The 26,761-nt window shown below is 48.4% G+C and overlaps 1 protein-coding gene across 13 annotated transcripts in view; it reads right to left on the bottom strand.

Moving 5' to 3' along the window:
* Tnrc6c (trinucleotide repeat containing adaptor 6C) overlaps positions 1-26,761 on the bottom strand; it is a 110,889-nt gene that overhangs the window by 4,642 nt on the left and 79,486 nt on the right. For 6 of the 13 annotated variants that reach the window (XM_087572631.1, XM_087572626.1, XM_087572630.1 and 3 more), the window contains 12 exon segments: positions 25,033-25,113; positions 23,059-23,116; positions 21,533-21,675; positions 19,755-19,904; positions 18,576-18,713; positions 14,275-14,394; positions 12,152-12,235; positions 11,668-11,908; positions 8,825-8,992; positions 6,058-6,249; positions 5,477-5,620; positions 529-723 (listed from right to left, as the gene is read on the bottom strand). In XM_087572631.1, coding sequence (XP_087428757.1) covers positions 529-723; positions 5,477-5,620; positions 6,058-6,249; positions 8,825-8,992; positions 11,668-11,908; positions 12,152-12,235; positions 14,275-14,394; positions 18,576-18,713; positions 19,755-19,904; positions 21,533-21,675; positions 23,059-23,116; positions 25,033-25,113 — 1,714 coding nt within the window. 13 annotated transcript variants of the gene reach the window in all.

The following is a 26,761-nucleotide window of genomic DNA, read 5'->3' as shown; positions in this document are numbered from 1 at the left end:
TCTTTGACTGGCTGTGCTCCAGCCTTCACTTGGCATCAACACTGAGAACTCTGCTTGGTGAAAGAAGGTGAATGCAGCGGGCAGGGCTGCTGCCAGAGGCTTGGGTGCTGCTCACAGGACCTACGGCTGTTCTGTGTAGCCAAAGGAACCAGTGACTGCACATGTGATGCAGGAGCTTGGTGGGAGGGACCTACCGTGCTACACAACACTTCAAAGGTGCCTTTCTTTCTGGTGTGGAAAGCCCTGACATTTCCATGGAACCTGGTGGAGAAATGAAGACCTTTGTGCTGGCTGAGAAGGGTAGGAAGCCCAGAATGGCGAAACGGTCTTTTTTGAGAACAACATAGTCCATGTCACACATGTGTTCAATGCTCTGCCTGCATAAGATGCTCCAGCTTTTTCCTAACCTCCTAGGCTCCTGGGTCTGACGAGAGGCCTGGGATAAAACAGGCGCACTTCCTAAATCATATGTAGAGTTGCTGAGTGCCCTGTGCCCTCGTCAAGAGGGGTTACCCGAGCAGTGCTTACCCGAGGAGTAGGAGCTGGTCCAGCCGAGGGGGCTGGTGCCCCAGGTAGAGGAAGGCTTGGGATTGGCTAAGCCTGGAGGTGGCCTGGTGGGTGCAGTAGTGTTTCTGGGTACCTTCCACAGCTCATGAGACAGAGAGGCTTGCGTGTGAGAAGCTGGGCCTGAGGACCACGTTGATTTAATATCGGACAGCTTACCTAGAAGGAGAAAGACAGCATGTGCATGCACATACAGAGTGGCTGCAGCTCAGGAGGCTGGCAGGATCCTGACACTGCAGACTGGAACGATCAACAGTGACAAAGCACCATGGGGCAGTCTGTCTGTCCCAGGCTGTCCCTGTCTGTTGCCCAAGCTGGCCTCCAACTGCTGGCTTCAGGTGACCTTTCTGCCTCAGCTTTCTGGGCTGATGGACTGGTGGTTTTACCATTGCTCCTAGCTTTATCTGCTTCTAACTTCTGCTCAAATACACCGTGCGTGCGCTGTGTAGACTTTGCTGACTGCGGACACTTCATCAGCTCGCTAACGCTGGCTGGAAAGAAACAGTAGTTCTAAAGTTTAATCCTTTTTTAAAATTTGTGGGGGTTGGGGATTTAGCTCAGTGGTACAGCGCTTGCCTAGCAAGCACAAGGCCCTGGGTTCGGTCCCCAGCTCCGAAAAAAAGAAAAAAAAATTTTTGTGTTTGTTTAATTGAGATAGGATCACCAAGGTTGGCCTTGAGCCTGTGGTAATCTTCTTACAGGTATATGTCACTATACCTGATTTATTTGGTATTGGGAATGGGCTCCAGGGCTTAGAGAATGCTAGGCAAGCACTCTTTCCATTGGGCCACACTCCTAGCCTCTTTAAATTCAGTCTTTAACTTATCATCAGCAAGCTGTGCTGGGATGGTCATGGTCAGGAGAATGGCCTGCACACAGGCTTCTTGTACAGTGTCTAGGGGCATTAGCCCATCAGAGAAATGCGTCTCTCATAGGCACATCCCCCATAGCACTAGCATCTCCCAAGGGTCTAGGGACGGCCTTTTCTATCTAGCTGTGGACACGGATGCTTCTACTACTTCTTGATTGAGATGCAGCCCAGTCATGTTGGCTGGGGGTCAGTAATTAGAACTCATCGGGAGAAACAGAAAAGCAATGGCCACCACCAGCCCCAGGTCCCTCACCTGCTCAAGCTTCACAACCTCCTGTGTGCTCCTCAGACATCACAACACACATGGGACCTGCCCGCTCTCATGCCAGCGTGGCCAACAGGGGAAGACAGCTTCACACTGACACGCTAGACACACTGTAAACCAAACGCTATCAGGAATGGTGATTTTTACTCTTCCCTTTTCTTTAGCCACACCCCAGTGGGGTGTATAAAATGTTTAAAAACACTCCTCTGTCAGCATTAATAGAAGTGGAGACGATCCAGCAGTTTTGTGTGTATGTGTTTTAACATGATGCTGAACTACACCAGTGCTGTGCTCTTTTCCAGGCATGGAGTGTCACAGGAATTCCCGAGGGACAGAGGCTTCAGAGCCGTCTTCTGGTGGGAGCTCCACGCAGCAAGGTGCACCACACTCGTTTAAATATCTGGATAAGGGTGGGCTGGGGATTTAGCTCAGTGGTAGAGCTCTTACCTAGGAAGCGCAAGGCCCTGGGTTCAGTCCCCAGCTCCGAAAAAAAGAACCAAAAAAAGGAAGAAAAAAAATATGGACAAGGTTTGATGAATACAGGCTTATCTGCAAATCTAAAAGTATGTGTACATATCTTACGCCTTTGTTTTAAGAGTTTTTATAAGGCCTACTGTGGGTAGCACATGCCTTTAACCCCAGTACTAGGGAGACAGATGCAGGTTAATCTCTTTGAATTTGAGGCCAGCCAGTAGGGCTACATATAGAAACCCTGTCTAAAAATTGTTTTTAATAATAAGCAATTATGTTCTATTTCACTCTAGAAGACATGTTTCATGTGAAGGAGTTGTGAGGTTTGTCTGCAGTAGCATAAGAAGCTTCGGACACAGAACAGGACAGTAGAACGTGGGCTCATGTGGGACCTGCCAGTCTCCTCTACCCCACTCACACCCAGGAGGCACACAGCTAACTGCTGCTTGCCTTGCTCATCTCACAAGCCCCTGTCTTGCCACTGTGGGGAGTAGGGGAGTTGTCCCACTCAGGTGGGACCTACATACAACATGGTCATCACCACCCAGGAAGAGACATTGTCACCCCCATTCTGCACGTGCAGACACAAGTTCCTCCTGCTGAGCTTGTTGAGGCTATGCCTGGCTTCATCATCCATGGCCTCCCAGCCCATGAGGAATAGGACTGACAGGAAAAGCTGGGGCCTCCCCAGGTTTGTTTAGGGAGAGAAAGGAAAAGCTACCTGCAGTCTTGGAGGCCAATACACACCTCAGGACAGGACACTGAGGCAATGCTGCTCAAAGAGACACTGTAGCCAGAGGCACTGAGTGGAGGGCATTCTGAGAGGATGGTGGGAAGACCTCAAAGAACCAATCGTGCACTAAGCTGGGGCCCAGGAGGCGTGCAGTGAGCAGTATGGATGGGTACAAGGAGCTGTGGTGTGACAGATTAGGGAGGAAGACAGGCTGCACCTCCCAGCTCCTAGGAAAGCTTACAACAGACCTTCTGGAAAGTTCTAGAAAACCAAGGAGACATGAGTAGGAACCACCTGAAGTGAGAAAGTCACAAGGAAGAGAACCACTAATAAGATAGCTAAACGCCAGCCAAGATGCTGAATATCACAAGGCTTTTCCCTCCCTAGAGGAGGAGAATTTAAATATAGGGTATTTCTTGTTCTTCTTAAACTCAAAAGACACAAATTAAAAATATAAACTTCTCAATATAAACCTTGGTACATAGAACAAGAGAAATGCTCTGATCCTAGATCTTAGTTCTAGTTCCCTCAGGGACCTGGGTAATAGCGGCATCTGTCCCAATTGCTGTGTTCACCCAGAGTCCTCGCTTTCGAGTCAGAGATCTTTGTCCCTGCACCTAGAGGGCATGAGGGCATGAGGGCTACTCTTGAGACACTGGGTTCCTCACAGCTTGGTGTGGATCTGGCCATGCCTCTTTCTTAAGTCTGAAAAAAAAAAAAAATCAAGACCCTATGGGATGGGGATGGTGCCAGAGCTTCTGGAGGAGGCAGAAGAGCTTCTCCAACCGCGACCCAGGCAGAGCTGGGCTGTTATGCCCAGCAACGCTCACCGCACCGCATCAATGACTTCTTAGGAGCCATGGCCACCCTCGCTCAGTCAAGTGCACCACAGTACGTGCTCTGGCATCTCCCAGCGTCACTTGACGGCTGACAGTTACTGCTATGCTGTGACCTTCAATTTTAAAAGATGTCTGCTCCACCAACAGGCCTAAGCCACTTGCTCAGCCACCAACACCAGCAGTCTAAGATCACAAGACCAGTGCATCCAAGGGCTGGAGAGATGGCTCAGCGGTTAAGAGCACCGACTACTCTTCCAGAGGTCCTGAGTTCAAATCCAGAAACCACATGGTGGCTCACAACTATCTGGGATCCGATGTCCTCTTCTGGTGTGTCTGACAGCTATGGTGTACTCATACAAAAATAAATAAATCTTTTTTTTTTTTTTTTTTTTTTTTGGAGCTGGGGACCGAACCCAGGGCCTTGCGTTTCCTAGGCAAGCGCTCTGAGCTAAATCCCCAACCCCAAAATAAATAAATCTTAAAAAAAAAAAGAAGTGCATCCAATCCTACATTTACACTTTCTAACTTACAGTACGGCCCAACACTGCTCCCACACCCTCATGCTTGATAGAGGCTGTGCAAAGATAGCATCAAGAATCAGGCAGGACGGGCTGGAGAAATGGCTCAGTGGCTAAGAGCACTGACTGTTCTTCCAGAGGACCAGCAACCACATGGCGGCTCACAACCCTCTGTAATGAGATCTGATGCTTTCTTCTGGTGTGTCTGAAGACAGTCACAGTGTACACATATAAATAAAATAAATAAATCTTTAAAAAAAAATCAGGCAGAACAACAGACTGGAGCTGGGAGCAGCGGAGTATGCCTTCACTACTCCTTTAATTCCAGCACTCTGGGGGCACAGACACGGGGAGCTCTTTGAGTCTGAAGCTAGCCTGATCTACTCAGTGAGTTCTAGGACAGCCAGGACAACATTTTAAGACCTTGTCTCAAAAAAGTAAACAAAGACCAGAGGGATGAACAGAGGCCCCAATTCCCTTTCAGATCAAAGCGATTTCAAGGAAAAAAAAAAAAACAACTTGTTATAAAAAGCTAACTGCTGAAGTAGTGATTGCCGTACACAACAATTTAAAAAATGCTATGAATGACTTGCTGGTGAAGATTTCGATCCACAGTTAGGGTTATTGTGGTGTTTGAATAAGTTTGGGCCCCACAGACTCATGTGTGTGAATACCTGGCCCACGAGAAGAGGCACTGTTAGGAGGTTTAGCCCTGTTGGAAGAACTGTCACTGTGGGGATGGGCTTTGACGTCGTGTATGTTCAAGCTACCTCAGTGTGGCGCCCAGTCTCTCCCTTGCTGCCTGTGGATCAAGATGAAGAACTAACTCTCCAGCTCCCTGTCCAGCACCATGTCTGCACCATGCCTGCCTGCCTGCATGGTTCCATGCTTCCCAATGTGATGGTAATGAACTAATCTGAGCTGTAAGCTAGTCTCTATAAAATGCTGTCCTCTATAAGAGCGGTCACGGTCATGGTGTCTTTTCACAGCAATAGAACCTGAATGAAGACAGTCATGGTGGGTTTGGTGTTTGTGGATTAGGGACAGTGTCTGCAAACTTCCCAAATCTGAAGCACATGTTGTTCTGAGTACACCGGCCAAGGGACACTCGACACAAGCCCACGCCTTGTCATTCTCCCCACAGGCTTTGCCTGGCACCTGCTCTTGTCACACTTGGCTCACAGCTCACAGAAGGCAGGGCGCAGTCCTCCTTACCTCCACTCTTGAGGAGGTAGCGGTTGACATCCTGGATGGTGGTGTTAATGGTGGGTCCAGTAGGGACACTTCCAGGAGTGACATCAGGGTCATTCTCAGGATCGATGTTCTGAAGTCCTTTCCATGGGACCCCGGGGTGGAACTCTGTTCATGGGGATCAAGATGGGGCTGCACACTAAGGCACCTGCACACTGCATCACTTAAAACTCATTTCACATTGTAGAAACTTCTAAATTCTGATGACTAGGTCCAGAGGCACTCCTTGCTTACATACAGTTCATTCTTTTGGAACAAACCAGGAACAGCCACTGCATGTCAGACGTGCCTGTGTTTCCCAGGTGGGAGCTGGTGTACCTTCCTACTGTCCCCCTGCCTCAGGCTTCCCCTCACCTCGAACTGGGAAGCTTCAGAACAATGCTTGACACCACCATACCCCATGTAGTCTTAATGGAAGCCCCAAAGCTATAGACTTGATGCTTGCAGGACACACAGTGCAGATGAGGCTCCTCAGCTCTAACTGCTCTCCTGGGCTTGGGCTCCCCGGGAATCTATTGTTTCCCACAAGTACCATGCAGTCTTACCTGGGGGCCAGCTGATGCTGGAGCCATTTGAGATTTTATCACTGTCAGACTTGGCACGTGACCAGCTATGGGGAACAGCTACTGGAGGACTGGCTGGTGACTCACTGTTCTGAATTAAATCGTACCGGCCGTAAGAGTCATCAATAGAGGACTTACCTGGAGGCCCGATGCTTAGACCTCCAGGGATAGCACCTACAGAACAGGAACCAGGAAGAGTGAATACTCTACCAAGACACCTAGGAATACAGAACAACCTTCCCTTCTATGTCCAGGATCTCACCCCTCGCAGTCTAGGGTTCTCTAAGAACTGTGTCAGTTAGCCCAAACATGGTCTTTAGACGACTAACACATTCTTTTGTGGTGCTAGGCATAGAACTTAGGGACCTGTGTATGCTAGGTCAAGCTTCTACCCGAGAGACACTGACTAACCTGTGTTACCAACCACACACCATTACTATTATTGCTGAGATTTTTTTCCCCGTAGACCAGACTGGCCTCAAACTCAGACAGATCCATCTGTCTCTACCCCTTTAGCACTGGGATCATAGGCGTGTGCACCACTACCTGGCTGTTATCATCATCATCATCATCATCATCATCATCATCATCATCATCATCATCACTTTTTAGTATTGTGGATCAAATCCAAGGCTTCATACATGCTACACAGCATCTGTGGCTTTTTTTGAGATGGAATCATGTAGTCTGGATTGGCCTTGAATGTCATAGATAGCCAAGAATAATCCTAAACTCCTGATCTCCCAGCCTCCACCTCCCCCAATGCTGAAATGATAGGCGTGTGCCCCTGTAAACTGTTTGGTGTGTCAGGTTGGAAGGTGTATGGTTTCTGAGATCGGTAGGGACTGATGCACCTTACTTGCTGTGTATTTTAAGATGCCCTTGAATGTCTGATCTTCCTGATTCTACCCCTAACGCTGAGACTCCAGGCATGCAGCCCCAAGCCTGGTTTACTACAGCAGCACATTTTATTTCAGCCCAGGCTTCCTGCCTCCCAGGCAAGCACAGCTGAGCTAATGCCCCTGCCTGGACACCTGAAACATTTTGATTTGTGTATGTGCCCATCTGCATGGAGGGCAGAGACTGTCAGCTGTGTCTTCTATCCCTGTCCTCCTCATCTCCTGCAAATAGGGTTTCTCACTGAACATGGAGCTGGGCTGGAGCCAGCAAGTCTCAGTGACTCTCCCATCTGCTCAGACACACTGAGGTTACAGGCTATGTGGCCAGTTCACTTCTGAGGATTTGAACTTGGGTTCTCAGCTTGTGCTGCAGCCAAGTGCTCTGTCTACCCAAGGACACCCTCCCTGATCTTTTATTGTAAACATTTTTATCTTTATTTTTATTGTATGACTGTTGCCTGCATGTATGCCTATTCACCATGTATGTGCCTGGTCCCTGTGGAAGTCAGAAGAGGGCATCGGATCCCCTAGAGCAGGAGTTACCGGCAGTTGTACTCCACTATTTAGGTGCCGGGAATTGAACCCAGTTCCTCTGCAAGAGCAGTCAGTGGTTTTAACCTCTAAGTAATCTCTCCAGCTCCCTCCTCACCTTTTAAAAATAGTTACCCAAGCAGGTTGGAACACTTGGGCTCAAGTGACCCTACTGTCTTGGCCTCTTAAGCAGCTGAATTCATATCATGTACCTAGTAAATATGCAGCCCTGGCTGATATGGGACTCACTCTGTAGACCAGCTGGCCTCAAATTCTGAGATCTGCTTGCCTCTGCCTCTAAGAGCTAGGACTAAAGGCATGTGCCACCATACTTTTCGGGTTTCTGGCTATAAACAGATTCTTGAACAGACTTTTTGAGCCAGGTCTCATGTAACACAGGCTGGCCTCCAACTCGTAAGTAGCCAAGGATGGCCTTGACTTCTTCTCCTAGTTCTCCTACCTCTAGTTCATAATTGCTGGGATTAGAGATCGCTCCCTAATCACCTGAAGCTGGAAATCTTCACACACTGCTAAGCTGGCCATCTGTGGACAAACGGAGTCTTTGCTGCTTAGTGGTCGGGGAATTTTCCCTTTAGAGTACATGAAGAGAGGACTATACGCCCTATTGCATTTCTTTTGTTCCTTTCTGGTTCTGGGATAGAACTCAGGCCCACACACAAGCAAGACTAGTGCCCTGCCCCTGAATGGAGGCCATGGAGACCAGGTTAGTGGCCCTGCCTCTGAGTCATATCCTAGCCCACTCCAGGCTAATATGATGATTAGCAGTTTTGTTTCTTTCTCCTTTCTATTTGATACTTTTGTGACTTACTTTTTTGAAAGGTAATTTTTCTTTAGTAGTTTTTTGACATTAAGAAAATAAAAAAGTCCTCCATAATCTATTTGTGTATCCGTGGGTATATACATGTGAGTTGTAGGTATCCACAGAGACCATGGGACTTCTGTTAGAGGCAGCTGTAAGCCACCAAGCATGGGTGACAGAACTCAGCTCAGCTCCTCTGCAAGGGCAGTGCCTGCTCTTACTGCTGAGCAGTCTTTCCAGGCTTCAGGGCTCTTTTTGTTGGCAGCAAAAAGGAACTAACTACAGAGTGCTGGGCTGTTCGGTGTGCTGGGGCCTTTTCAGTGCTTGTGGGTTTGGAGCTAAGATTTAATGGCTAGCTTTCAGGTACTGTGCAATGGTAGACTACTTTTCTTCTGTTCTGGGGACTACTGCACAGAAAGTAAAGTAATATTTCAGGCTACCCCATCAGTAAGTGGTGTGCAACCTTCTGTGGGTGGGCATTTGTCAAGGGCATACGTACCATGCTTGCTAGGATTCTGGTCCAGGGGAGAAGCAGCACTAGACAAGTTACCCATGGAATTGGGATGTGTCCACTGAGGCAGGCGTGACTGGGACTGAGATGGGTCCTTCACAGACAAACCACTGCTCATGTCTATGCTGTTGACATTCATGTTTGGGTTCAATCCGGCTGAAAACACAGACACCACTAGTATTTGCCTCTTCTCTGAAAGATTCCACTATGAAAGCTCTCTTGGAGATTTGGCCTCCAACCTCAGGAACAGCCACACATTTCCATTGTAATTCCATCTCCTGCCCCTACAGTGCTCTGGAGATAAGTCTCACTCTGTAGCCCCAGCTATCCTGAAACTCAGGAGTTCTGCCTGCCTCTGAGTCCTGGGAGCTGGAGGTGCAGGCATAGGTTGCTTTGCTAGCCTTTGGTTTGCTTTTATTCTGAGACAAGGTCTGGCCTGGAATCACTCCGGTCTCGGAGTGTCACCCTAACTGGCCTGGAATCACTATGTAGACCAGGCTGGTGGTGCTATTCTTTAAACAAAATCCTAACCATTCAATTTTATCAGTGACTCTGGAGCCAGATGCTGCTGTGGAAGCCTGCGTCTCAGAGAGGCAGAGAGAGCCCGGCTGACCTCCTCCTGGGCTGAGGGATCTCACCTGGAATCCCCCTCCTCACACACCTCTCAAACAACTTCCTTCAAATCCAATGTCCCTCCCTTCTTCCCGTGCATCTTCCTACCTGTCCTCCTGACTCCCTCTTACTCTCTATGGCTTTTCCCTTAATATTCCTCTGTTTACTTCCTGTCACTGGTTGTTGTCTCTTGACCTATAATTGACTTTATTTAATCCTGTTTATTTAATCCTTTAATCTAAGAGCTTTCTGCTTGAATTCTGTAAACAGGATTAAATAAAATCAGCCAGCATCTGGCTCCTGAGTATTCCTTGGTAACATTGAAAGACTGAGATTTTCTTCACAACACCACCACCCTCCGACAGTGAGTCCTGCGCGGCAATGGACGCCACTGTAACCCACTCCATCATTCAGATGTTATGGCAGAGGGACCTCTACCACTCAGGTAGTCAGACATTTTACTTCTAAGTTTTAGAGCAGGTGCCGAACATTCAAACATTCATGAGGGTACATGGGTGAGGAATGCAGTCCAAGGGCAAGGAAGCCAGTGGCCTAAGGGCCTGTCCTATGGCAAACGAAGCAGGTTCTGTCCTGCCAAAATCAGGCACTACTGGGCCAGGTAGGCACTGCCACGTGGGAACCCTGCTGTTGTGGTTGTTTTTCCTTTGTTTTGTTTTTGAGACAAACTCCCTTTGTGCCTGTCCCAGACAATTACACAGACTAGGCTGGAGCTCACAGAGCTGGCTGCCTCTTCCTCCCGAGGACTGGGACTTGGCATGTGCCGCTTTTGCTCAACACTGGAAGTGCTTACACGGTTACACACTTGTGAGTAGCAGCTGTGTGAATCTGCCTCCTCAACAGCCCGTCTTCCAGCTGTTGTTATCTCCTCACACAAGTCTGCCAGGTAGAGAAGTCACAAGGGCTACTGTCAGCGATCCAAGGTGCTCTTATGGGACCAAATTAACACACCAGGGCTTCTCTGCTGTACCTTGTAATCTGGAAAGATTTCCTCATTACCCTCATTACCCACTGAACTGAACCTGTTTGTCTGGGCCTCGATTTTAAATTTTCATCTTATTTATCTTTTGTTTTTTGTTTTGAGAGGGTCCTGGTACATGACCTGGTTCATCTGGTATTTGCTATACAGCCCAGGCTAACCTTGTGCTATACAGCCCAGGCTAACCTTGTGCTATACAGCCCAGGCTAACCTTGTGCTATACAGCCCAGGCTAACCTTGTGCTATACAGCCCAGGCTAACCTTGTGCTGGCAGCAATCCTCCTGCATCTGCTCCTTAATGCTGAGTTCACAGGTTTGTTTACCTTTTTAGCCTATCATGGTGGGGTCAGCAAACCTTTCATTCTGGAGAGCTTTTGTCTGTTTTTTTGTTGCTTTTCAGCAAAGGGTAGCCCTGGCTGTCCTAGAACTCACTCTGTAGACCAGGATGGTCCCAAACTCACAGAGATCCACCCAAATTTGCCTCCTGAGTGCTGGGATTAAAGGCATGTGCCGTGACTACCCACATGTGATAAATATTTCTATATAAACAGCAAAACTGAGGCAAAGAAAACCACTCAAATTATACAAGTTAACAGTGGGTAGAAACTGGTCTCTAGGAGGTCCAAGTCCTCAGTTAGGCCTTGCCAAGGGACAGCTGTGCTTCTATCAGTAACGGAACAATAATGGAGAGGCTGGAGGACAGAGCCTAGGCAAGAAGAGTAGAGCCCTGGGATTTCAGTACCTGAGAGGTGGAGGCAGGAGAACTGCTGAGAGCTTTAGTTAGCCTGGGCTACAGTTTGAGGTGGTGTCTCACCGTCCCCTCCCCTCCAAAAAACACCCCATAAAAATCAAAACAGTAAAGATAGTACACCAGAATGAACTGAATGTTGCTGCAACGGAGGGTTTTTGTAAGCACTACTCCAAGTAGCCCGCTATGTAATTCAGGCCACTCCTCTGCCTCCCCAGTGCCTGAGTTACAGGTGAGAGCCACCGTGTAGGGCCTCCCAGGTGCTATGAATTACCTGTGGTCCTAGTGAGCTCGTGCTATGCTGAGGGCAGTGCTGCTCTCATGACAAAGCCTCAAGAGGTGCACTGTCTGATTCTGCCTCTCATGAGCTGTTTCCTCCCAACTGTACATTCTGCCTATTGTACAGCTTCTTGGTTAGCACAGGAGGGACTCCTCCACCTGGTGGTGTACCTCTGAAATCCACAGAAGACTCACCAAGAGGATAAGGAGCAAAGGTGTTGGGTGAAGACTGCTGCTCTTTGGTCTGCAGGTCGGGGAGGCCAGGAGCCTGGGGGTGAGGAGGGAAGCTATCCATGCCCGGTTTGCCTGCAGAGGGGTGCAGAGACAGGTGCGGCGGGGGTGGCGGAGGTGGAGGCTGCTTTACAAGCAGGGCCTGGGCCAGCTGGCGCTGGTGCTGCTGGATCTGCTGCTGCAGATTAGTGATTGTGCGCGCAACCTGGCAGGTGGAAACACACACACACACACACCACATATTACGCAGGGCTGAGCAGAGCACAGAGCTCATCTATAGACCTCAGCCTCTACCAGCTGGGCCAGCCTTATCCCAAACTTAGCCCTGGGACTTTCCAAATAGGGAGTTCAACCAGAGAAAAGCCGACACCAGGCTAAGAGTTGACCCACTGGGGTTTCTTCTACTAGAATTAGAGCTAGTGGCAAAGCCAGTCTAAGGGACACTTACTTGCTGCTCCTGTTGCCTCATGGGTCCGGAAACATTCCGCTGGGCCTGTAACATCTGCTGCTGGATTTGTAAACGTTGGTATGCCTATTGACAGAAAAGTTGGAATACCGTAAGAAAGCTGTCAAAACACGTGATTCAATCTTCTTTACATTGAGAAATAGAAAAAAATATTTTACAGTGATCTAGACTAAAGGCTTGACTGGCTAGACAATGTGGGAGAACACTATAATGCTCTATCCAATAAATGTCTCCTGGGTAAACTGCAAAAGCAGCTCTGTACTCTGTGTGCTGATGTACAAGGTCTTTAATTTGATTATTTCAAAATGTTGGCTGAATATTGATTAATTTTCTGCACAAAACATATTTTGGGAGATTTCTTGGCTGGAAGACTCCTGTAGTTACTTCCAAATGAAACAACCTTGGATTCACAGAGCCCCTCAGTGAGGTCAGATAAGCAGGAAACAGTTGCTGTGAGGAGAGTACCATGTGCAGCTGCCCTCAGGGAGCTCAAAAAGCAGCTTGTGAGCTGCCACCCATGCTGAGGTAGGCTTTTCAGTGAAACAGCTGCCCAAGCCAACCATGTTCCTGTGAGTAACTCAGACCCAGGCAGGACTGTTTCTTTGGCTTGTTGTTAGTGCCCATTTGGTCCTACACAGAAAAGTTAGTTAAAACAGAACCAAATAGAGTTGTGCTGTTCGGTTAAAATCCTTCAGTAGTTGTAGATAAAGTGTTCACTTAAGGATTCTCTAGAAGTTCTAAAAGTTCTGTACCAAGTAATAAACTTCATTTCTCTATTTTTCTGGAAGAAAAGTTTACAAGCAGAATACATCTGGCACCAGACAGCTGTGCCCTCCATTCACAGCACAAGGAAGGCTGGAGAACATCCTGTGTGCTATGTGTACCTCTCTCCCCCTTGCCCCAAGCTCTGGCCTGTGACAGTGCAGCAGGCTCTGCAGTGGCCCCCACACATAAGCTGGGCAGCTGCCAGGACCCCTTCCTGTTTTGGGTGAACTTGCCTCCTGCCACTCACTGTCATGGGTCCAGGAGGCAACACGGCCTCCTGAGTGCCCACTGCAGGGAGGTCTCCCTGTAGGTGACAGGCACAGGGCTCCCTAGTTAGGAATCTACAAACAGCTTGATGGGGAAGCCACATGCTGCCTAAGTCCAGGGGCCTGTGGCCTCAAGGACAGCAAAGACACATTATCTCCGGGATACTTGCCTTTGTCCTGCTCCCCTGCCACCTACTGAAATGTCGGAGCCTTGCACTTTTAGACATGTGGTTAAAAAGTGAACGACTTGGGGCTGTCTGCTTTCAGAAGCAGAGGTCTCCGGTCCCCTGTACCTCCTGTCTGGCCTTCCTCATTTGCTTTGCTTCCTTCAAGACTCATTTTCCAGGCAACGAAGTTCCAAGGTAAGACGTCTAAGAAGACCAGGAGGGGGGGTTGGGGATTTAGCTCAGTGGTAGAGCGCTTGCCTAGCAAGCACAAGGCCCTGGGTTCGGTCCCCAGCTCCGGAAAAAAAAAAGAAAAAAAAAAAAAAGAAGACCAGGAGGGTAGACACTGGAGGGGACAAGCATACTTGGCGCCCCAGTAGAGACATGTTCACTGTGTGGCCAGGAAGCAAGGATGGCCACTTAATATAAAAACGAGAAGACTACTGAAAATTAAGAATTCATGTATGCTAAGTCACACAACCTTTAAGGACTCCTGGGTCTCACTAGCTGCTCCCGACTGAGGCTCTGTGAGTCTCAAGGGGCCAAAGCGGTTGATCCAGGAATGGCAGCAACTTCTCTCCTCTATGAGCCCATGATGGTGTTTGTGTTTGCCATCCTTGGGAGGAGTGAGAAAGGATCCAGCCATGAGGTGCTTGTGTTCCGTGGCTCAGAGGAGCCAACTCTGAGAGACCCAAGGAATAGACATGCCAGGTTATAGATCTGTGAGACCATGAACTGGAAGGGGCTAAGCATTTACAAAGGGTGGGAACAATATCTTTGAGCAAAAACCTTCTAATCCCTAACACAGTTGGGTGTGGGAAACAGAGTGACTGACCAAGCTCACCAGTGAGGTGTCTCTGCTGCCTGCGGACAGGAGCGCTCATGTCTAGACTGGGCCCATGGCACTTACCAGCTGCAGCTGATAGAGCTGGTTCAACATCGTCATATGCTGAGGGTTAATTGGCGAGGTTAATAGTGCAGGGCTGAGACCAATGTTTTTTGCTGCAAACTGCAAAAGCTGTGCTTGAACCTGTTGAGCAGAAGCACACCATTAACCACCATCTCAATGGAAGCACTCACTTGTCTGTGTGGCTTTGTTTTGGGGTTCAAACTGGTTAACTAACAATTCCATTTGTCTGACAGCTGAACTGGAGAGGCCATTAGAACATTTTAGGAACAATTAAACATTAGTAGTTAACATGTTCAGAATATAAAAATAGCTCTGTAGTGGGCAGGATGGACTCTTCCTGACTCTTTGCCTCTCTATCTGCTACATCCTGGGACTTTAGGCAAGAACCATCACGCCAAGCCAGCACCTACAAGATCTCGTTCTCTGAACATTTGAGCTGTGCACTTGCTTTTCATGGCTTGAGGCCATTCCCATCAGAGGTTAGTTTATGTTCTGCCAAAGTGGAACCTCGAGGTCTGGAGGAGATATTTATCCAGCTAACTGCTGCCTCAGGAGGAGGGAAGTGCCTTATCTCATAAGGGCCTCCAACCAGTCTCCATAGGAGCTGCTACGTCCTCCTTAACACATGTAACTATTTTCTACCAAGTCCGAGCCATCTCAACTCGCTGTACAGACCTGTTCTTCTCCACACGTCAACACTGTCTTCCTATGTGCGGGGACAGAAGAGATGTCCCCCCAAACTCCTAGGACGAATGAAACATTTTCAAATGTGGCAGTCAGAAGAAGTGAAAACTGTGCCAGGAGCAGGAGAGCCGGCTCAGTGGTTTAGAGTGGTCTGTGCCCTTGTAGGCATCTGAGTTCATCTAGTACCCGTCTAATAGCCTGCAGCTATCTGTGGGTAAGTCCTGTTCCAAGGCTTTCGATTCCCTCCTCTGACCTCTCTGTCTATCAGGCACACACGGTGCACATGCGCACACACAGGCAAAACACTCACACATATAAAAGTAACTAACCAACCAACTGAACTAAAGAGGTGGGATTCTGGGAGGTGACGAGGTTATGAGGGCTCTGACCTGACTGGGATCCGTGCCCTTATCAATGAAGCCCAGGGAAGCTGCTTGCTCAACCCTGCGGATGCTCAGAAGTTACCATTAGGATCAGTAAGCCCTCACAAACTGCAGCCTCAGAACTGCAAGCCACCTGTACACTGTCCATCTCCACAGCTACCCAGCACTTTAAATGACCTCTTACAGGTAATGGGATTAGCATGATCTCTTTAAGACAGATGAGAAATAAGGTTCCTCAGAAATCCCAAGGGTCCTGTTGGCAGCAGAGTCTAATAACAAAGCAGCCTGTTTCTGTCAGCAGGAGCTACCAGAGGTGGGGCTTCAGGACACTCGTGCTCTTTTCAGGCAGTTACCATAATTATATATAGACTGGAGTTCTGAGTTACCTCAGGTAAAACGATATCCGTATCAACTGATTACTAATATTTTTAACAAGGGATAATGAATGTCCAGAGGCTGAAATTATTAATGTTCTGAAAGTAAACAGTGCTGATGCTTTTTAAAAAAGGACAGATGTGGTAACACAAAACCCACGTCCTGCTCTTTACTTGGGCTGTACAGTAAGACTCTCGCTGAGTCTCCGGAATGCCACAACAGCCTCAAGGGGACACTAGTGGCACACGGTACCTTGGCAGAAACCAAGAAATAAATCTCCAATTGGACTTAAGGCCTCCTCAGTAAGAGGAAAATCATGGTTGGTACTGCAAACTAGCCAACTGCCCAGAACTAGTTTAGTCATGGATCTTGGAGGAGAGCCTACAATTACCACTTCACTAAACCAGCCTAACCTCAACTATAAATATTTGTTCTTATACCCTGAACGTAGTCCTCCCCAGTCAAGGAAACTGCTCTTTTCACCCGGCAAGCGTAACTGTTCACTATGCAGAGTCGTGGAGTCTGGTCCCAACGAGTATGTACCTAGGCCTCAGGGATTAGTGCAGAAGGAGGCTGGAGGTTGTTAACAGCAAGTTTGCTCTGAGTATGAGACGGTTTCCTAGCAGGTCAGAGAACCTGTGTGTGAAGTCTCACCACCATGGGTGCCTGAGGATGATCTGAAGAAGTGCTAATGTGCAGGGGGAGCTCCTGAGGCCTCAGGCCTAGACAAACAACTACAGGCAGCGAAGGAGTACTAAGAGAGAGAAACAGTTTTTACCAGGGAAAAAAGACCAATTGATTATCCTACACCAAATTGTCAGCCCTGAAAAGACACATACACAAGAAATGTTACAGGAACGAGCAGGGCATATTTATATATTTAGAAATGCGCACGTGCACACACACACCCCCTACCACCACCAATTAAAGAAAAAGAGCCGGTTGTGGTGGCGCACACCGGTAGGATTTGCTGAAGGAGGCAGAGGCAGGAGGATCACGAGTTCGAGGCCAGCCTGGGCTACACATTTTAATGGGCTGGAGAAATGGCTCAGTGGTTAAGAGCACCCGACTGCTCTTCCAGAGGTCCTGAGTTCAATTCCCAGCAACCACATGGTGGCTCACAACCATCTGTAAAGAGATCCGATGCCCTCTTCTGGTGTGTCTGAAGACAGCTACAGTGTACTTATGGGCTGGAGAGATGGCTCAGCGGTTAAGAGCACCCGACTGCTCTTCCAGAGGTTCTGAGTTCAATTCCCAGCAACCACATGGTGGCTCACAGCCATCTGTAAAGAGATCCGATGCCCTCTTCTGGTGTGTCTGAAGACAGCTACAGTGTACTTACATATAATAAATAAATAAATCTTAAAAAATTAATTAAAAAAAAAGAAAAAAAAAAAAGAAAAAGAGGCCATAAGTCTGCGCGCGCGCGTGCGCGCGCGTGTGTGTGTTTGTGTGTGTGTGTGTGTGAATTTAAGCAGGACCTTGTTGTGTAGTCCTGGCTGGCCTTGAATTCATAGAGATCCTCTTGCTTCTAAGAGACCATACATTGGAATGTGAGCAAGAAGGAGTACAAGGGAGGGTTTGGAGGGAGGAAAGGGTAGGGGGGAAATTATCTAAAAAATATATACAAATATATGATTATATACGAATAAATCCTAAACACACACACACCCACACCCACACCCACACACACACACACACACACATGAATCTCTATGGGTTTGGGCTAGAGAGATGGCTCAGCAGTTTAGAACACTGGTTGTTCTTACAGAGGACCTGGGTTTGATTCGCAGCACCCACATAGTGGTTCGTAATTTTCTGTTATTCCAGCTCTAGGGAGTCTGATACTCTCTTTAGTCCTCTAGGGGCAACTGGTGTGCACATGGTGTACAGACAGGCGTCTCTGTAAATTCGCGGGTATTGTGGTGCATGCCATTAATCCTAGTACTTGGGAGGTGGAGGGAAAGTACATGGACCCCGGTCAGGCCAGAGTGGTCTACATAGAGACCCCATCTCAAAAAAAGAAAAAAAAAAGGAAAATAAAAATTTGAAGGAAGAAGGAAACAAGTACACGACTCTGGCTGGCTTTATGTCAACTTGACAACTTGACACAAGCTAGAGTCATCAGAGAGGAGGGAGGCTTAATTGAGAATATTCTGCCTCCAGAAGACTGGGCTGTAGGCAAACTTGGAGGGCATTTTCTAGATTAGTGATTGATGGGGGAGGGAGGGCCCAGCCTATTGTACGTGTTCCTGGGAGAACAGGCCTCTCCGTGGCCTCTGCATCAGTTCCTGTCTTCAGGGTCCTGTCCTGCTTTCATTCAGTGATCAACAGTGACAGAGAAGCAGAAGCCAAGCACAGCTTTCCTCCGCAGCTTGCTTCTGACCGTGTGTTTTATCACAGCAGTAACAACCTTCACTAGGACACACACTGTGAAAACAACGAGCAAACACTACAGCCTCCTCATCAATCTCCTCTGGCAATGATTAGCTCGTATCTTCGCCAACTCCTCTCTAGACCCGGTGAGCCTCAAAGTCAGAGCTCTGTCTATCCCCGTCTCCTGCATGCTGGGGTTAAAGGCGAGGTCACCATGCTCTGTGCACACACACCGACACACCGTCACCAGGCTCTGTGCACGCATACGCTATCATACAACTCCAACTGCTACTTCACTGACACACCCCTTGCCCTGGGTGCCCTGGTGACCTTACTAATGTTCTATGCCAACAGTAGTCTGCTTGTTTTCATTCCAAATAACCCAGGAGACTACTGTCAGCTTTATCACCATCATTTCCTGGATCCAGCTAGATCCAGATCAAAACCATACCAAGCACAGTGTGCAAAGCTTATTGGTCGCACCTGAGGGGATAGAAACTGAGGCACTTGAGCTCGGAGGCTGGGCTGGGAGGAATTAAGAGGCTGCACTGGCGGCTGCTGCATGGTCCTGGCTTGTGCTGCTCCGCTATTGCCAAACACACCCAGATTGCCACTCGGGATCTGCAGAAGACAGGACAGCCAGTAAGAGGTGGGCGGGCAAGCTGGGGAAGGGCCCTTTCCACTATGAATGCCGGTGTTTCTTCTGTTTCCTGCCCCTTCAACCTGGTCCCTAAGTGCACTTTGGACAAACGCGACTTGTACAGGTTACGGAGGATCGAGAACCAGCTTAGGGAACTGCCTACACTTTTAAATCACAGGAAGCACACGTAACTGCATTATTTTCAAGTGTCCCCAAACACGGTTGTCACAGTTAAAGAGATAATTAGGAATGATTCAAACACAACGGTGGTAAGAATCTGAGTAGGACACTTCCATCCCTGAAGGCCGCGTGCAGCCAGGCACAGAGAACATGTGCTCTGGAAAGCTGAGAAGTCATAGTGCGGTGAGAAATGCAGCAGTTACTGCAACAAACCCTGAGGCTGAGTCAGTCAGCAAAGTCAGAGAGTTATCCTGGTGCCAACACCAGGCATCCTCGGTGTGTGCTCCCGTCAGTCTAGCCGAGCTGTGACCAGTGCACTGTGGGTTTCTAGGGTTCAATCTTCCCCTGAACCTGACCAAGGTGCTGCTGAGAGCCCACAGGGCCATGATAATCTGCAGTGGCCACAGGCACTCAGGTCTCTCTCTCTTTCTGGGGACTTCTTACATAAGAGCATGAAAGGCTCTGCAAATTTCATAGAAGTCCCCTCTGTTTCTGGAGAGGGAACCCCCCCATGGTAAAAAACAGTTGGTAAGAGACCAGTATTTCAATCAGTAGCAATAACTTGGAATTTGGAGTACAGAGAGGAGCTCAAATACATTTTAGTTCAGCATAAAAACAACCTTGAAACATTCCTATAGTGACTAAATTTCAAGAACTGTCATTCGATTTTGAGCTTCTGTGAGCACTCCATCGGGTGTCCTGAGAGCATTTCAGTAGCTTCACATATTTCCTCATATTTTAAGATCAAGATATCAACTGAAAACAGTACTTTTCCTCTACCAGGTTAGAAAAGTCAGGAGAAGGAATGCAGACCACTCCCTGTTCTTTCCCAACAGCCTTACCTGTCTAGAAGAGTTCAAGTTTTGCATGCCCAGCCCTGAGGCAATCCCACCCAGGGCCTGATTGGGGAGTGCACTGTTGGAAAGGGGGAGCTTCAGGCTTGGGGAAGGCAAAAACGGTGAAGTCGTGGGCTCTTCCACGAGGCCGCCATCCTGATTGGAGAAAGAAAGGGTGAGCTGTGTGCAGTGCCGGCCAGCACGCAGAGCACCAAACAGTTTCCCATGGAAATAATGGGGTGAGGTGGGGTGGATGGGTAGAGAATTGAACGGTAAGACGTGTGGATAATGAGGGGATGGGGGCATGGAAACAGGAAGAGGAGAAAAGAGAGAGAGAGAGAGGATTAAGACGATGCTTTGTTAAGGCCCTGACAAGCACACACTTGAGAGCTTCTAGCATTGTTCCCACTCCACTGCTCTGGCCTGGCTACTGTGGGGAGGGACAGACACAGCAGCAAGTCTAACCTGCAGACTCCAAGCGCACAGCTTCCTGGGGAGGCTGTCTCCACCTCCACACAGCACTTGGCTGACTCAGAGCAACAAGCACAGAAAATGCTAAGGTCACCCGACTGCCAAGCTCTGCAAATCTAACACCTCACCCGCAGCACAACCACTTGTACATTTAATTAACCCACGCTTTAGAGAAGGAGCCAGGGCCCAATCACACTGCCAGACCCGCAAATAAAAACACACATAGTGGTGCCCAACCGCAATCTCAGAACTCCAGAGGTTGCAGTAGGAGAATAAGAATAGTGAGGCCAGACACTAATTTGGCATTTCAGATAAATATTTTTTAGTATAAAGTGCTCTTGATCACGTGTGCCACAGCTCATCTGTCTGTGTGGAACAGGAAGAGACTCTGGAGCTATCAAGTCCTGTCAGGGTGTCAAGAGCCCTTCTGGGAACAGAACTGGGATGGGATCTAGGCTCCAGTGTGTGTAAGGCCAGGGCTCTACAGAGTTAACATCCACAGAAGTTCCCTTTCCTTGGAGGCAGGGTCTTGTTGATAATATAAGGTGGCTTTGAACTTGAGATCCTGCCTCAGTTTCTTGAGGAGCTGGGATCACAGCTAGTGCCACCAAACCTCACAAGATTTGTCTGTCCTTGCTTCAGTTTTGTTTTCAGGGATCAATATGGAAATTGAATTTCACCTGAAGAAGGGACTTTCTCCCATGAGACACTAAAGGGGAACGGACAGAGTTTTGACTGGATTTGAAAAATGGAGGGAGATTCCCCTGGGTATCAAATGTGGCCATGGCCAGGGCCAGTTAGATACAGGTGCCCTGCCCTTCCACTCCTTTTCTTCTTCTTCTTTCGATTTTTGTTTATCCAAGACAGGGTTTCTCTGTGTAACCTTGCCTTGGCTGTACTGAACTCAGAGATCTTCCTGCCTCTGCCTCCTGAGTGCTGGAATTAAAGGCCTCTGCCGCGCCTGTTTGGCCCAACCTTTTCAGAGGTTAAACCTGCTATGTATCATCTCCAATCAGCAATTGAGCATTTCAAGTGAGTGGAACAGAAAAACGTGATGACCCTGGCTTGCTGTATACCCGAATGGAAAGCTGTGAGTTCACACTCTAACAAGGAGAGCCAGTTCCCAATCCCAGCACTTTGCACTCCTTACAGTGCCATGCGTAATGCAACCGTACCTCTGAGTTATACATTCCCACGTTAGGACAATTGAGGAAAAGCCCCTTAAACGTCCTAACTTTCCATCTGACTTGTTTTAAGGACACAGCTCAGATAACTGTGGAAGGCATAACTAAGACAGCTGCTTAGATCCATACCTTGTCAAGGAAGGTGGGGCGGTCCATGGAAGACTCTTTGGAGATTGGTGGGCGGCAGCCGAGGGGTTTGGTGACCATTCCATTGTAGTCGGTCATTCCCAGTCCACGTTTGTCCATGTCCACCTTCTTTTCCAGCAGAGCACCTGGGCACAACATGGACAGCAACGCTGAGAGGGAGCGAGTGACTGCAGGACAGGAGGCGGTCATGGAGCCCCAGCACCAACCTGCACCCTGGGATTGGACCTGCTTGCCCTGCTCATGCCAACTCTGGCCACACTGCCCCCTGCCCGTCCCCAGGGAGCTCATTAGCATTCTCTGTTCCTCAGGTCTTCCTTCTTTCCTTCCTTCTGGCCACCATCTCAGGGCCTACTCACTTGTATTTGGATGTCACTGCTGCCACTTGTCTGGTCTCCCTGCCTTACAGTGCACACAGCATTCTTACAAACACACACTACCATCTGTCCCCATCATTCATGGATCTGCATTCATTCACTGTCCTATGTTTATGGTCACTTGTGGACCCCTGTGGGTTGGAGGAAAACTGACCTTGCTGATAAGTATCCAGTTCAGGTGAGACAGGGGAGTACTCTGCACTTACTGGACCTTATATTGCAAGCATCTGTGGTGCCTCTGCTGCACACTCTTCACAGCTGGGTGATTTTGGAATGCTCCCAATGGAGTGCTATGTGGCATTCCTAATGCGAGAACGCTAGCTGTGCCTTGCAGAGAAACTGCCCATGCCTGCTCATTGTCTTTCAGGCATGAGCTACAGCAACGTAGTTTGTTACTTTTCTGCTAAGAAATCCCAGCAGAGAAATCGAGGAGGAGGAAGGATTCCATTGGTGAGGCTCCTCAGGAGGTGCCGAGGCTGACACCCACAGCGCGCCTAGAGCTGCAGGCAGTCAGCAAACGCGTGTGCAGAGGGAACTGGCAGTGTGGTCAGCAGCAGAGGCGCTTACTATTCAAGCTGCTAACCTGAGTCTGAGCCCCAGAAGCCAAGAAAAGCTGATACACGATACACACATATACCACATACGCCACACACATGTGCACCACAGCATGTGTGTCCACACACAGTTCACACCACAGCAAGTGTATCCACACATACTTCACACATGCACCACAGCATGTGTGCCCACACATACTTCACACATATACACAACAATAAAATAGGCATAATGGACAGTACAGCTGGCAGTCTGTATAAAAAAAATACAACCACATGACCTAGGGTCAGGAGACATTACATCCCGATGAATTCACATTTAATTATAAAGACGTGTTAAGTATAGTACTCAGAAACACTAACATAGATAAAATGGGTGTGTGGCTAACAGGCTTGTGGGAGACTTCATGGGGTTATCCCAGAAGAGGCACTTGCCATATTGACTGGGGTGCTCTGTGGTTGTTCCTCCTGAGCCTGGATTTGTCTACCCACCTCTTCAGGGTTAACGATGGCTATAAGCAAATGGTTCTACAAAGCAAAACTTCCCAAGAGGCATCTGGATAGATGCCCTGTCACTTACTCATGGCCTGGTCAAGGTTCATACTGTTGCTCTTCAAGGCCTCTTCAGCTGGCTCTCTCTGAGGGGGGAAGCAGAACTCATATTAGCAACAACAATCCACACAGTTAAGACAACCAAGTAACTCCTAAACATCCTAGCACTCCAGCGGAGGAGCGGCAACCACCACTAGTGTTTGGAACGGGAGATGTTCTTCTTTGTTGAGGACAGAGACACCATCTTTTTATTCTTAAAGGCAGGCACTTATATGTACACCCTGCCTCTGCCTCCTGAGTGTTGTAGAGAAGGTGTCTTGTAACAGAAAACACAGTAGCTAAAACTAACTGTACCAAGTCTAGAATGGAGAGTCAAGCACTTATATTTAGCTGGACATTGCAGCTCACATCTTTAATCTCAACAGTCAGATCTCTATGCATTTGAGGCTAGTCAGGGTGACGCAATGAGATCTTGCCTCAAAAACAAAACAAAACAAAACAAAACAAAACAAAAAAAACCCCAAAAAACTTGTATTTAATATCAGAAATAAAAATATGGGATTTGGGGGCTGGAGAGGACTGACTGCTCTTCCAGAGGGCCTGAGTTCAATTCCCAGCAACCACATGGTGGCTCACGACCATCTGTAATGGGATCCGATGCCCTCTTCTGGTGTGTCTGAAGAGAGTGACAGTGTACTCACATACATACATACATACATACATACATACATACATACATACATACATACATACAAACAAATGAATAAATCAATCTCTAAACAGTGGGGCTGTAGGAAGCTTGTGAGCACACCTACACTTGTTTCGGTGCTGTACCAAACAATGACAATTTAGCAGAACTGCAGAGTTCTGGACTCTTCATACGCAGATCCCTGTTTTATCTGTCACTCTGAGTACCAGGAGGTACATAACATCAAACTTTTGTATGTCATGAACACCAGTGTCTATCACCCAAACTTCTGGCCAAGAAACAAAAACACAATCAGATCAGATTCATGCTGGTAACTATCTTTTTACCAGATAAATAATCAGACTAATTCCTGAAGAAAATCAAAGTTGTTTGCTAGGGGTTGGGGAGATGGCTGAACAGTTAACATTATACACCTTACTTGCCCATAGAGCTGGGGGGGGGGGGCATGCTGGGATGCCTATGGGGCTGGGGGGGCATGCTGGGATGCCTATGGGGCTGGGGAGCATGCTGGGATGCCTATGGGGCTGGGGAGCATGCTGGGATGCCCATGGGGCTGGGGAGCATGCTGGGATGCCCATGGGGCTGGGGAGCATGCTGGGATGCCTATGGGGCTGGAGGAGCATGCTGGGATGCCCATGGGGCTGGGGGAGCATGCTGGGATGCCCATCACAATATTTTCTGGGTCGTTTAGAGAGGCTGTTCCACAGGGCAGTGGCCTGCTCATTTATATAGCATCAGTATAAGGCACGGGACCATTCTGGACTCCTCTCAGGTACATGCACAGTGACTGAGTAACAGATGCACACTGGGACAAGGGCTTGTATGTGGAACCTGGGAACTAGCTGCTCTCTGGCCCATTGTCACCTGACCTAAGCACTGGGAAGACTGAGGTGCTTCTGTTGGGGGACACCTGAGATACAGGAATGAGGCTGGCTTGTTGGACTGCCACAGGGAGGGTGTTGTCTAAGTACCCAGCTTCCTGCTGTGTCCTTTTACTTACTACATAAGGAATGAAACTCGCTTGTAATTATAAACCTCAGAAAACACGAAACTGCCTAACTCTAAGGAAATTACAAATCATACATTGACTTTTATTTAGCAAGAGGCATTCTTGATCAAAACTGAGTAATTCTTTGCTTATGGCCCAGGTCCAAGGGAACTCAACAAGTAACTAGACAGTGACGTCATCCACAGAGCATCTGTTCTGTGCCCCATCACACACAACAGACTGGCTGGGACTGCTTTCAGGCTGTCACTGGAGCCGTGGGGCAGGAGCATCAGGATGACAGTTACCGGGAAGCCCATGTCTGTGAGTTGTTTGATCAGCCGGCTCATGATCCAGGCCTCATCCTGCTTGCCGGGCGTCTTCATGCCCTGGAACAGAGCGGACAAAGGAAAAGGTCAGGAGTTACTTTTAGTGTGTTTTAGAAATTCGGGAGAGTTCCTGGGTGGTTGGTGGCACATGCCTTTAAACCCAGTACTTAGGAGGCAGAGGCAGGCAGATCTCTTGAGTTCAAGTCCAGCCTGGCTAATAACAGTTAATAGAGTAAGTTCCAAGACAGCTGGGGCTATGCAGGGAAACCTTGTTTCAAAAACAAAACAAAACCCAGTAACAACAACAACCACCACCTCAGTGACTGCAGGGACAGGATCTGTGAGTGAGCACTGGATTGTGCTGCTCCTCAGAGCCGACCTCACCTCGTGGTGACATTACACTGTGGGAGACTGCAGGGTGCACCTGCAGGCTGGTCACGCCTGTCATTTATGGATAAACAAAGAACAGGGTAATCAAGTACACTACTGGTCACACAAACGCCTCGGCAGCTCTCAGCACTGCCAAGTTTCCTCAACATTTCATGCTTTTTACTTTCATATGCAATTTATTCTCAACAACAACAAAATGCAGAGCTCCTGGGAAAGCCACCTCTATCCACAGTCTGATCCTCACTCAGGTGAGGAAAGGAACATGGAGAGAGATGTTAAAGGAGAGGAGAGAGGCTGACCACAGAAAAAGGGCGGCCCAAGGGCAGGGCACAGGCGGCCTGAGAACCAGGTACACGAGGTGGAACGGTGACTACATAGTCTCCTAAGAGTCACAAACCAAGCTAAAACTCTGCCCCTCTTGCAGAACATCTGCTGTGATGTGCTTGCTTTCCCTTTCCCCCCACTTCCTGTCCTTCTGTGTTTTCCTCCATTTCTTCCTTTGGAGACAGGATCTCATGTAGCCCAGGCTGGCTTTAAACTTGGCTTTGTGGCTGAGGGTGACCTCAAACTCCTGATCCTCCTTGTCTTCACCACCCAAGGCTGGGGTTACAGGTGTGCACCACCACCCTCTTCCGCTTCAGCCTGCTTCAGCAGCAGCAGCAGCAGCAGCAGCAGCAGCAGCAGCAGCAGCAGCAGCAGCAGCAGCAGCACAGTGCACAGAGCACATGGTGCTGGAGCGGCAGGGAGGCAGCTCGCCTGGATGGCAGGCCTGCTCCAGGTCCAGATCCTGTCACTACAATTTCACACTGTAGCATTCCTTGTCTTATGGCAACCGGATTACCCAGCCCCACGTAAAACAACCTCTCTTCATGTCTGCGATCATTTCTACTCCTTACGAACAGACAGGCTGATTTCAATTTCTGGATTCTGTCTGCTGTTTCATGAATGATTTTCAATAGCATTTTCTAAACAGCAATAAATCCACATTCTAAATTACAAAAGAAATGAATTAAAAGGCCTCAGTACTGTCTCATCTGTATAAATCCTGATCTCTTCCAAGAAGTCTCTTGAAGATTACTATGAACAGAAGGTTTGAAACACCATATACAAGCTGTTACCATATGCACAAACCATGTCTCCCTTTCATCTTCTGACAGCCTGCTGGTCTGTACCTGCTTTTGTACAAGGCAAGTGTTTGATTTCTCATGAGGATGTGCAGAGGGATTCCAACTGGCTGCTGCACTAAAGTGTCGTCTTTCTCATGTTTGATGACAATGTCCCAAAAGAACTACAGATGTGCACAGCCAATGGCGATGCT

The sequence above is a fragment of the Rattus norvegicus genome, chromosome 10 (assembly GCF_021556685.1).
Source record: "Rattus norvegicus strain SHRSP/BbbUtx chromosome 10, alternate assembly SHRSP_T2T, whole genome shotgun sequence".
In the NCBI taxonomy this organism is placed as follows: domain Eukaryota; kingdom Metazoa; phylum Chordata; class Mammalia; order Rodentia; family Muridae; genus Rattus; species Rattus norvegicus.
This window is presented reverse-complemented; position numbering and strand designations above follow the sequence as displayed.